Raw genomic sequence first — 13,455 nt, forward strand, 5'->3', positions numbered from 1 at the left:
ACGTTGTAGCAATTAAATATCAAAAGTCAGAATTTTAGGATGAGAATGGCTTCTAAAATCATCTCTTCTCTGGTGTTCCCACCCAGGGGTAAACTCTCAGCTCTCCTTAAACAGAGAGGAATTATCAGTTTGCCTCCATTTTTGGACAGCTTTGTCTACTAGAATGGCCTTTCTTACATTAAGCCAAAATCAGTTTCCTTATAACTTCCACTCTGTTCAACACAGAGCAAACCTAAATCTCCCTTCTGCCCTATAGCCTTGAACAGATCAGATACCCAAGGAGAGGCACCATGTTCCTGCTGATTCTTCTCTTACTTGGGCTACATGTTACCAAGTTCCTTCAGCTCCCATGGGACCTGATTTCTTGCTTTTGGTCTATCAACTCTTACGTCTTGTCTACAAGGTGCTGTGAACCTTGTCACACATCTTGCTGAAATTGAAAAGCAATGTCCACAGCGTATGACGTGCCAGTCTAACAGCACAGTCTACACAAAGAGAAAAGAGGATAATTTTACAAGATCCAGGGAACCCATAGTGGTTGTGACATATCACTGATTCTTGGTCAACTGCTCAGAAAGCTTCCATTTAATAACCTATTTGAAAATGGACCCAAGATCAATGTCAGTCTCCACCCGGCGTGTAGATTGTGATGCTGTCTTCTCTCCCTTCTGCTTGTCACAACTACGTTTTCTTATCCCTATCTTCCCAGCTCTTCCTAGTCCACAAACATCAGGGAGAGTGGTTCTACGATCTTGCCCTCAAGTTCTTCTAGCCCATGATTTATAGGAACTTGGACTTGAGTAGAGAAGTGTGGTAGTTTAAAAATATATCCACAAATTTGTGGATGCTCCTCCCAGCAAGAGGTGGGATTTATTTCCCTCTTCCTCAGGTGTAGACCTGATATAGTGACTTGCTTCCACTGTTAGAATATGGCAAAAGTGATGGGGTATGACTTCTGAGACTGGGTCATACAAGGCAGCTTCCTTTGTATTCTCTCTCTTGGATCACTTGGTCTGGGGAAAGCCAGCTGCCACGTTGTGAGGACACTCATGTTGTGAGGACACTCAAAAGTTCACATGGTGAGGTACTGAGGTCTCCTGCCAACAGCCATGTGAGCAAGCCATCTTGGAAAAAGACCCACCAGCCCCAGCCAAACTTCAAGCCCTCAGATGATTGCAGCTGTGGCAGAGGTCTTGATTGCAACCTCCTGAGAGACCCTGAGCCTGAAGCACCCAGCTAAACCATGTTTGAAATCCTTGAAATTCATTATAAGAAGGTAAATGTTTGTTTTTAAGTTGCTAAGTTATGGGGTTATTTATTACATAGTAATAGATAACTATTACAAAGGGCTAGTGCCTTGTTTTCTCATCTTCACCTGTCTTGGACTTTCCTTTCCTTTAACAAAAGACCGTCCTGTTTAATATACACATGAAAGACAGAAGCACGATCAGAGTGGGACCGTTTCCCATCCTCTCTCATCTTTTAACTGGTCCACTCATTGACTGCCCCCTGATCCCTAACCCCATCCAGAGAGCTGTAGGGCTCTCTATTCTTATTTATGTTCTTGCTGTAAAATGACTAGCATTTTCTAATAAGTTTCATCTTATTCTGACCTCTAATCTTCCTGATACAAATGTTTATTGGGCTGTGACACTAATGCTCTTTTATTTCTCATTAGTTGTATACTTTTATCTTTCTACAAACCCTTTTAAATCTGAGGTCCCTTTAGAACCAAAGTGATTTCTTTATACCTTACCCTCTTTCTGTCATCAGGATCTAACAGTGCAATAGTTAAAATTATATTTCTGAGATTTGAAGAAAACTCTCTTGAATAGTCTTTCCTTCTAGAAAAACCCACACTCTTTCTGAAAGGACACGAAGATTACTTTTCATAGTCAAAAAAATTTCAAATTCACGTAGCAAGTCAGAACAACAGATGATTAATTATAGCACAATAGTTTGCAGGACTCTCCGCGGAAAGAGCTCTCCCTAGTTTATTTTTGTACAGCATGTACAGTCATTCACTGAAAAGCCTTTCCATACATTAAGCAAATGTCATTAAAAGGGGAAAAAATTAATAAGCTTGCACCAGGAAAATGTCACTGACAATAAGCTGAAACTGCATACAGTGATATGTGATGAGAAGTTTTAAATAAATCACAGGGACCTTCACGTACAGTTTTACCACATGCATTTTCCGAGTTGTCCTGATTCCACTCTAAGCTCTGACACCAGACTCTCAGCAAGAAGGGAAGCATGTTCACTTGAAGAAGGGAAGCATGTCCTTCAGGAAACCCTTCTCAAAGGATCTGGTTTCCTTTACTAGGACTGGAGAAGCGTGGTTAAAATTAGAGTGAGAAGGGTAAGCTTTCCACCCTGTGAAGAGCCTGCTAATGTACAGACGTAGCTCAGAGATATTGCAGTTTAGTTTCAGATTATCGCAATAAAGTGAATATTGCAATAACGCGAGTCATACTATTTTTGGGGGGTTCCCAGTGCATATACAAGCTATGTGTGCACTGTACTGTAGTCTATTCTGAAAAACAATGCGTGTACCTTAATTAAAAATACTTTATTGCTAAAAAATGCTAACCATCATCTAAGCCTTCAGCTAGCTGTAATATTCTTGCAATAGTAACATCAAAGATCACTATCACAGATCACCATAATATAATGGTAACAAAGAAGTTTGAAATAATGCGCAATTACCAAAATGTGACACAGAGACATGAAGTGAGCAAATGCTTTCGGGAAAATGGCGCCAATAGACTTGCTCACTTCAGGGTTGCCACAAACCTTCAGTTTGTAAAAAAAATGCAATATCTGTGAAGAGCAATAAAATGAGGTATGCCTGTATTTGTCTCCTTTATTCTGGTCAAATGGCGTTACTTGTCCTTCAGAGTCTATTTCTCTCTGGAAATAAGCCCAGAGGAGTAGCTGTAATGGTCACCGTCCCTAAAAATCACCACTGATATTATGGTGTTCCTTCCTTGACACTACATTCTAGAAGTTACTGTGCCCTGTTATTTCAGATATGGAAGTCAAGGAGAAGTCATTTTCCTTAGTTGTGATTATACAAAAGCCCTTTCTTTACTTGTTTCAGAGTGACAGCAGTGATTATTTAAAAAACAATGACATCAATTGAATAACATGATGTGACAATCCTGGAAAGGGTTTCTAACTTTGGAAAATCTAATGATATAATTGAGCACATTATACTCAAACACGCGGTCTCATAAAGTGTGATGATGAAGAACTGGAAGTAATGCTAGAAAACACAGGGGGAAACTGGTCCAAATGCTCAAAAGACTCACTACAAGCACAAAAATATAGAGCATATGTATGTCTTAAGACATATGCAGCAAATAGGACTGTTCATAAACATACCTTAGCCAGAATCTCCCTCACTTCCTATCTGAGCATTCTTTCCCCACTATGGCCCTCTTCTACTGGGGAACCCAAGTCTTACAATAGTATAAGAAAGGAAGCTTGGTCCAGGCCATTCTCTCATCTATCTGTAGAGAATATTCCCCTCTTCTTTGACAATGGATGTGCCCCAAACCTTTCAAAACCTATCTCAAAGCTCATCTCCAGCAAGTGCCCTGATTAACACACCCCTTGGTTAATGCCCCATCTGCTCACATCACAAACAAACATCACAAGGTGGTTTACACTTTATGTTACTTTGTATTTCCGTGCCTTTCTAATTCCATCTCATCTTTCTAAATACACAAAGTGTGGTCTTTCTATTCAAGCTCCTGAGAACAGGGGCCTTATTACTTAATTTCTTTCGACCCTCCAAAGCAGTTGGAGAGTCTTTGTGAAACATCAAAATGAGCTATTGCTGTTGTTACAACAGAGACTTTAGAAGGAGCTTCTTCCCATCTGTATATTACCTCTAGGTATTCTCAAGCTCTTCCCTTAAAACAAATTGTTTTTGTTTCAGAATGTATGGAAAAGTCCTTCTCATTTTAGATTTTTTTAAAAAAGGAAAAAAATCGACTTCAGTGGTGTTACCTCTTCCTGGGTATTTCAATAGGAACATAATTGCCCAGTGTGCCCAATGTAGCAACTTAATAAAATTGGTTGAATGAGCACTTCTAATTCACATTTCATGCTTGGATATGAAAAGCATCTCTTCCTTTAAAAATAAAGTAGGAAGTGCCATAAAAAAAGGCCCAAGGCAAAGGACCAACCTAAGCTGGTATCAGTTGCAGTTAGAATGGAACGGACCCTCACTCAGCCTTGGGCCCTACCAGTGGGCTGAGAAGGCTGGGGATGTGTCAACTGCTGGTTCCTTGAAATTTACTTGTGTGACACTGGCAATAAGGAAGACGTTAGAAGAGCTGAAACTGGGTCTGACTTACTATAATTTAAATTTCTCTGAAAAGCCCTACAGAAAGAGTTTCCTAAAATCAAGGAGATTGGCTGTCAAGATGTGTCACTCCACTGCCCCCGCTGCCCTGTTAATCATAGCGCAGAGGCATGAAGGTGCCACAAGGCAGACTCTGAATTTCTCGTCAGTGATTGTGGTGGGAAGCAGATGGAACCTGAGCCTGTGCTGGCAGAGAGGGGCAGGAGCTGCTCCTGGCCCCGCTGCTGACTGCATCTCAACCTGGGAGCAAAGGTCCACCTCCTTGTGTTAACATCTCCATATGAGGTTAATGCCCTGTTCCTAGATTACCGCGTGGGGACATTACGAAGATACAGAAGAAAACATTTATGGGTAGGTTTGCCCTGTTGGGGGAGTAAAATCTCCCCAGAATATATATAGATTTGTCAATTCAGTAACTTCTCTTTTTGATTCATTGAAAGCAATGGCTACTTATCAGTTGGGCGAGGTAGTGCACGGGGTCAAAACCAGGCATGTATGTGCTTTTGTTGGGTGTGACATTATTCTTAACGCTAAATTTGAGACACAGGAAGGTGAAAGTGTGTTTCTTCTTAATGCTTGGGAAACTACCAAAAAAAGAAGTGTCCATATCAGTGTTAATGGGAATTTTAAGTAGTATAAAAAATAAAGAACTTGTATGGAAAATTAGGCACGTACCTCTGCTGTGTTTTAGACACTCATCAAGAATAAGTATATACAACCCACAAAAGATAAAATGGAAATATTTCTGGGCTCTAAAGGTATTCCAATTCTGATATTGTTAGGAACTCATGTCTACTTGAGGGACTGACCCAAGTTTGAGCCCAGTTCAGTTAGAAACGGACCATCCGGATACCAAACAAGAAAGAAAGAATGAGATGTTCCAGCAGTAACCAGGTCGTCACCAGCTAGAGTCTGCATCTATGTAGGTTTCCATTTTTGACGACCGACAGGCTCTACAGAACCCTCTCCACCAGAAAAATCAAAAGAAAAAACCAAACGTTGGAAGGGCTCCTTTTTATTGCTTCAAAAGGAACGCTCAGAAAGAAAAAAAATTGATCACCTAATTAGGAACTTGGGAAATGAAGTGTAAGGAAAAGCAAAGGGGAGTTTAAAAAAGTTTGGTTTCCATGGTCATTTCAAACCCTGCTTCTCCATATCTGCAATTCAGAGAGGCTAACCCCCAAGAAAGGGGCTGCGTCTGCGCAAGCGCGAGATGCGGAGGGGCGGAGGGTCACCGGGATGTACCTGGTCGAGTGGTCAGTCCTCGGTCGGCGGCAGGGCGGGCATCAACGGGCTCGACTGGGCACAGGAAGCAAGATACACGGAAAGCAAACAAGACAAATCGAGATGGTAAGTCGTGGCTCCTGAACACAGCGCAAGGAAAAGCATGTGCAATACACAAGTTATAAAAAAAAAAAAAAAAAAAAAAGAGGAGCAGCTAGAAAAGAACCACAGTGAGTTAATCCTGAGCATCAAGGATGGGAGGGGTACCACTTAAAAAGGCTTATCGCTATTGATGTTCCAATCCTACTCCTTAGTTTTCTAATAAATGCGCTCACCAGGATAAGATACGCGGCAACATCAAAGAAGAGGGGCTGGGAGCGTGGGTTTTCCTCTCAGCGAATTTAGAAATAGTTTCTTGGCTTTTGATTAGAAATAAAATACATTATACCCAGCGCAGTGGAAAATCTTAAAGATACCTCCTTTTACAACTATCCAATCTTATCTTTTTTTAAAAAATCTTATTTTATTTTACAGTTAATTAACTATAAAAGGACTCCGTTAAATCGCCAGGAGAAATACAAATAGGAATTTATCAGGAGAGGAACGTTTCACCACATAATCTGCCATTTAGCGAAGCAAATTTGTTCCCAGTTTGAGGGTAGAAGAGGTAAACCAGAGTTTCCTCCCCCTCTCTCTGTATTTTTAAAGACTGGTTTCTATTTCATAGATGACATAGAGTTGAAATGTGTGAAGTGCAAATACTTCCTTTCATATTTGTCAACTTTCACAATTTTTTCTTTGCGAGTATTCTGGGTCTGACCCAAAGAAAACATTGCAGTCAGCACAATAGTGCCCACTGTTGTTGACCATTAGCTGGTATTTCCAAAGTACTTCTGATTCTCAGAAAATATTAACTTGAACTTACCCTGGTCTTTGAAGAAACAGGCAAGGGAAAGAAACAAAGCTTTTAGGATAAATAGTGGACAAGGGGCCAGTGAAGCCATGAGGGAGGATACAGCCTCTTGGGTAAGGCCTGGGAAATATAAAAGTAAGAAGGTAAGGAAAAGTGATCAGAGGTGCCCATGGGAAGAGAAGGTGTGCTCGATGGGATGGCATTTGGATCAAAAATTTCAGTAAGACCATACAGCTTACTGATGCACGCAGCCCGGGTGTTCAAAAATGGGATTATAAGCCCAAGTTGATTTTGAATGCCATACGTTAGCAGGGAACAGTAAGTGAGAAGAAAGTGACAGCAAGCCAAGTCTTCAAAATAGGAGAAAATAATGTTGCTGAGACTACCAAGACATTTGGATGTATCCAAAGAAAAAGGTGGTTTGGTCCTTTATCATGCAGCCTGGCAGCACCATAGAGGAGAAAAGGAGGGCGGAGGCATCTAAACCCAACATTTACAATGCAGGCGACCTGGGGCAAATGATCACGTCTGAGGCTGTTTCTTCATAAGTAAAATAGAAATAATAACTGTTATCTTCTAATTGTAATGAGGAACCAAAAACTAAAAAAAAATCCATTTCAAAAACTCTCAAATACTATAAAACTGCATTTATTAAATATCTTATTTATGAAATATTCTATGACAACTGTTGTGAGGATGACTAACACTCTATTGATGTATCAGATTAAGACATACTTCCTTCTGCAACTCACAAATACATCTGAACAACACTGTTTCTCTGTATTTCATCCTTTTTCCCATCCGCAACAACGTACAGTGAGGGACTTTATTACTCCTTATAAAATGGTGTTAACTGAAGGATTATTGTACTTTTTGAGAGCTTCCTGATGACAAGAGCCCCAAATGGTGCTTCAGTTGAAGGTAAGAATGTACCAAAGCAAACTCACAGGGCAAAAAAGTAACTTGAAAGTGATTACCTTCATCAATGGTTCAATCATTAGAAACTGTATTCCACTCAGGGGAAAGCAGTTGAGTTTGTGGTTTAAATTTGGACTGAAGATGTGGTAGTCAGTCTAGTCTCAGGGTCCATTTTAATGCCACCACTTGTTTTCTCTGCGCTCTTGGGCAAACCTCCTTCTTTCTGAGCTTCTGTTTTGTCACAAGGAAGCTGGGTTTTTCCAGGGCTCAAACGTGCACACATATGCCAAAGACCCTTACAAATGATAAAGCCCTATTCCATAATTACTCAAGGGAATATGGAAACGCATCAAACGTGCATAGATAAAGGTCTGAAAGATATTACCACAAAAAGCTGTCATTAGTTTATTCTGGGTGAGGAGATCATTCCTATAAATTTCTCTGCCTTTCTGTTTCAAGTTGCATGTATTATTTGAAAACAGTAATAAAACTATATTTTTTAGGAAGATAAACAATAATAATTTTAGTGACTTAAACTTTAGTCTGCTTTAACAGTGTGAGGCTGATTTAATATGAGTAAATATTCAAAAAATAAGTAACTCGTGTTCAGTGATCAGACATCAATAATTAAAAGATAATTTCATCACTGCAAAAAAGAATATACATTGACAAGAAAAAGGAGTGCATTACTTCCCAATCCAAAATAAATACTTTCTAATTTTTCAAATGGACCATTACTCGTTGAACCAGCAAGTAACTTCAATATAGTGTTCAAAACATGTTACTTTGGCTGTTTAGTAAATTAAACACTAGAAACAGATTGTCTTAAAGAGTTAAAATAAAACTTAGGCAGAAATATGTTATTCTACTGCCATCAGCAGCTCTGAATCAAACAGTCCCCTATAAAAAGAAATAGAATGATGGAAGCGCTAGGACTTTTGAGTTTGTTAGCTCTGGCATTCCTTGTAATAGACCAGTTCTAAGCTAAATGCTGCCCAGCACAACCTCCCCTCCCCATCAGGCCTAAGGTGATGGAGGAATCAGCAGGAAATCAGTTTTACTCCTAGATAAGAGGGGCCTGAAAAGCCCTGGCTTGCAGGTTTGATGAAAGACATTATTTAATCTCAATTTCCCCATTTAAAGTGCTTTGTTCATTGCTGCTTTATGGCTAAGTGAAAATGTACCAGAGGGCAAATTCACGATGCAATTACACAATCCAATCTTACAGGACCTAGTGTGCCTCTTGAAGAATATCATAGTGTTTCGTGTATGTATTATACACAGACAAGCTGACTGCTGGCCACAAAAACCTTCCGGTGGACACTGCATTCTTCCTCATCTTCAGGCTGCCTTGGTCAGGCAGTCATGAAAATGCAGAGCAAACAAAAACGCTATCAGCACAAAAGCTTTCGGCCAGATGATTTCACCATCCATGAGAACAACTGTTTTATAAACAACAGCTTCACTTCGGTTTAGCCATTTCAGTTTTGTGGCTCAGAAAACCACAGAATAAAAACCCCTGAAGGCAAACCGCAGCTGGTCAAAGAGCCTAAAATATTGGAAAACTGTGTTTGTGAGATGCTTATTTTTTCAATATAAATTAACGGAATGCCTGGGTGTCTGACCGACCCTCTCTGTGGACTTGACTGATTGTTCTTGAGAAAAACAACCAATTTTTGGTAAGCGTTGGAAGCTCTGATGATGATAAGGATTGCATGAACAATGAAAGGAAATCCTTTGAGAATTTTAGACATTTTCAATAGCTTTGTGTGCAAGCACATGTCTGTAAGATTAACAAGGAACAGGCTCTGGGGAGAGGGAGAAGAGGAAGATGGGGAGAAAGGGTAGGATTTTAGGACGATTATAGGGCTTGTTATATTCATTAATTTTAAGGATATACTGTTTGGGTGATTGATAGGGTGACTCTCTGAGACAAGCTGGTAAAACCTCTCTAATATGATCCTGGTTCTATTTAAAAACAAACAAACAAACAAAATAAAAACAAGCAAAAAACTACCACTGAACATTTACTACATTCTAGGCACTTTGCTAAGAGTTTTCCATACCATCTCATTTAATGCTCACACCCTGTCTCTGAGTTAGCAATTATTACCAACTTTATTTTACAGACTAGGAAGCAGCCCAAGAGGCTCTGTGAACTTGCCCCAATTCACGTAGCAGCGCTGGAATTTAAACGCTGATGCACATCATTCTGTAGTGTGGGATGGTGGGGAATGTGGAGGTGTTTTTGGTTGTCGCTATGATGGGAGTGGGTTTTAGTGACTGGGGACCGGGGATGCTAGACGGCATGCACAGGGCAATCCCACACAAATAGAAATTGTCCTGCACCCTACACAGCTTCCTAAATTCCTGCTGGACATTCACGTATTTACGATTATGTGAGTCCAAAACCTCATTCAGCTTTATATATAAACACAATGCATTTCTGCACAGTTCTTACTGTAGATCTTCCTGGAGCTCACCACTGGATAAAATGAAGAAAGAAAAACGAATTCAGGGCCCCCCTATCAGTCTGCGTCTGTATTTGTCACATCCATAAGGGGGCAAAAGCCTGACTGCCATTGTTTCCATTGGTAGTCAAGCCTGAACACTTGTTGAAACACTTACTATAAATTACATCCATTGTATTGACTCTCCTACCAAACTCTGGCAGTTCGGTTTAAGATTCATTGTTAGAGAGACTTTTCAAAATGTTATAAAAGGAGTGGTGGTCTGATGGTGGTGAAAACCAGAACTCAAGCTCTGAGATCTTAAATATTATTGCCTCCAATACTCTTATGTAAGATTTGGCTGTTTGTCAATAACATCCTTATTTAACAAGACTATTAGCTCTTTTGATGAGGCCTAGGCAATGTAACAGCTGTCTCTTGGTCAGGGATCCAGAGGCACTCAGTCACAGACTATGTCCAACTGGGCATCTATCTTGGCAATACTCAAGGGCCCTGGGGTGTGTGTTCAGTCCATTGCTGTTCTGGGGTATCTCCAAACCATTTTTGTTCTTGACCTTCCAAAAACTGATCACCTTGGGGAAACTGATCACTTTGGGGAAACCCAGGATAAATCCAGTTTTTTTTTGCATTATTTGGCAAGAGGAGGAGAAAAAAAAAATCACAGCTTGCTTTCTAACTTGTACCAACACTTCTTTGTTTCTTGTTTGATTTGAGGGAATTGTTAAGGGGCAGAAGAACAGGAAAACAGTTGAGAGTGCTGACAATGGCATCAGGGGCGGGACTTCAGGAAGCGGCTTTAGTGAAATGAAATAGTTCCTTTTTATATTTCTACGTAAAAGGAACAGTCAGTATTCGTCCCATTTTTTTTCCTAAACAAAATGGATCAGTTTGGCTACTATTTAAAAATTTTAACATAGGAAGCATGTTTAAATATTGATTGAGTGCATATAATTTTTAGTGGAGATCATATATATGCCTCTGAGTACACATAAAGTCAAGATAAAATGCTTAGGGCATATAAGAGCAGATTTATTTAACTGCGGTATTACTTATACTATTAATATGATAAATGCAAAGCTAAATTTACCTCATTAAAGACACCAAGGAAACATGTAGGCTGATATTCATATATAAAGCAGTTGAGCTCTCAAGATTTGATAGAGAAAGGGAAATTCTGAAATTCAGGAAGTGAAGCACCTTCTGGGATGTTTATAACATTTTGCTATTCTCTATTGTGGTCTGTGGTACCAAGCTCATTGCATTTCACTATATTCACTAAATTTGAAGAGTTAACATAAAACAGGGGCTGGAGTGTCTTTTATCTTCATTAAACTTTGCACAGTTCACATTTCTAAAGGAAATACCAAATATTACAACAAACATCCACATTAATGTCTGTAAATTAATTTTACTCTGCTGCTAACTTAGCTTACGTTGTTAGCTTTCTAAATCTCTTTCCATAAATTTTACCATAAATAAATTACAATTTGTAGTCTCTATTATTTTTGTGTGTGTGTTCATAAAAATGATTACAGTAAACTCTAAAGTATGTTTTATCCTACTTTTCCAAAATCAATAAATAATGGAAAATATTAAATGGGAACATTTCATTTATGGAAAATATATATTTAAAAGACATGTGAAAAGGTCTTAAATTATAAGAAATTGATATTTAATTCTTTATAAATTATAATTTTAGAATCACATTGGAGATGAATAAGTTCTCAATGGCAGAGGCAATTTTTAATAAAAATAGAGAATAATCTATGTATTTAAATTTTTCCATAAAAAGCTAAAACTTGGACATAAATGACAAACTACACATTTAACATTATTTGGTATAAAAAGGGCATCAAGGACGGCAATTTTCTACCAAACAAAGTTTGTTAGACTCCATACATGTCACCTATTTCTCTATCAATTAAACAACCCAATATCCTAAAGGAAAAGAAGAAATCTTGTGTGTGTTCAGTTTACAAAATGAGATTGGACATTTTTCACAAAAAATTCTCATTAGAGACTGACTGATGAGGATTTTAAATGACCAAAATGTATTTATCTTAAAAAATGACAAAACTAGCATTCTAGTAATAATACAATTTAATAAGGAAGTCACCCAGCTCTTTGATAACTAAATATCCTTAAATTCTTTTCCTCTGTGTTAGAACTATTTTTAAAAATGGTAGTCTTAATCATTTTTATATTATAAATAACACTGCTGTTTATGGTCTGATATTATTACTAGAAGGTACCTTTTTCCAAATTAATGAAACACATTCGGGGTGATTACTCATGTTATGAAAACAGTCCATATAAAGATTTTCTGCAACGGTTCTTTAAAAAAAAGCTTCTCCAGTGCACTTACAGTCTAATATTGGATTTATATTTAGTCTGAGGAGTAAGTGATTGTATTCTGAGGCATCCATACTACATATATCCATATTTATTACTGTCAAAATATTACCGTCAAAAGTTGCTTCTTTAACAAAGAAAAATCACAGATAAAATCCTGTGTGTTCTCAGGCTTCCCTGGTGGCACAGTGGTTAAGAATTCACCTGCCAATGCAGGGGACAGGGGTTCAAGCCCTGGTCCGGGAAGATCCCACATGCTGCGGAGCAACTAAGCCCATGCACCACAACTACTGAGCCTGCACTCTAGAGCCCGCGAGCCACAACTACTGAGCCTGTGTGCCACAACTACTGAAGCCTGTGTGCCTAGAGCCCGTGCTCTGAAACAAGAGAAGCCACCGCAATGAGAGGCCCGCGCACCACAATGAAGAGTGGCCCCCACTCGCTGCAACTGGAGAGAGCCCGCGTACAGCAACAAAGACCCAACGCAGCCAAAAATAAATAAAAATAAAATAAATTTATTAAAAAAAAATCCTATGTGTTCTTGAAAAACAAACTATTAGTATCTAGAAATCAAGGTGTTCCTATGTTCAAAATTTTATACTTCTGAACATGTAAAATGATATGGAATAAGAACTAAAAAATTCTCTCTCCCAAATAGATATTATTTGAAAACTTCTGCTAAGAAATCCCTGTGAATGAAAAGTTCATAATCCATTGTGCAAATTTGTTGACAGAGAAAATCTTGCTTTTCTGAATTATCATAGGAAGAAATGTTTAGGTCAGTGTGCTTCTTAATTTTGAAAGCTGCCTATATTTAACTTTGCAAACACAGAATTGTGTAACTCTTAAGCAAAATTACATTTCATGACATAAGTGGTTCTTTATCTTTGCCTTTAACATTTAACGTGATCTGAAATGTAATGCACTAGAATAAATAACCAATGAAGACTATTTTGGTGGCTTTCAAACCTCCATTTATGCAGGCCCCATCAAAATTTCTCTCTCTGGGAACTCCCTGGTGGTCCAGTGGTTAGGATTCTGTGCTTTCATTGCCGAGGGTGCAGGTTCAATCCCTGGTCGGGGAACTAAGATCCCGCAAGCCTCGTAGTGTGGCCAAAAAAGAAAAAAAAAAACTCTCTCTCCACTGGGTGATCTGTGATTTCCATAGTTTTATCACATGTCTGTTTTCTTCAGAGGTGTGC

General features: G+C 38.8%; 1 protein-coding gene across 6 annotated transcripts in view; it reads right to left on the bottom strand.

The window, feature by feature from the left end:
• LOC118894510 (amyloid beta precursor protein) overlaps positions 1-13,455 on the bottom strand; it is a 274,401-nt gene that overhangs the window by 13,208 nt on the left and 247,738 nt on the right. For 3 of the 6 annotated variants that reach the window (XM_036850816.1, XM_036850817.1, XM_036850814.1), the window contains one exon: positions 5,621-5,674. The exons of 2 other annotated variants lie outside the window; for them this stretch is intronic. In XM_036850816.1, the coding sequence (XP_036706711.1) occupies positions 5,621-5,674 (54 nt within the window). Of the gene's footprint in view, positions 1-5,620; positions 5,740-13,455 lie in introns of all 6 variants that reach the window. One more of the 6 variants, XR_005019715.1, reaches the window with a different exon arrangement.

This window comes from Balaenoptera musculus, chromosome 4 (genome assembly GCF_009873245.2).
Source record: "Balaenoptera musculus isolate JJ_BM4_2016_0621 chromosome 4, mBalMus1.pri.v3, whole genome shotgun sequence".
NCBI lineage: Eukaryota > Metazoa > Chordata > Mammalia > Artiodactyla > Balaenopteridae > Balaenoptera > Balaenoptera musculus.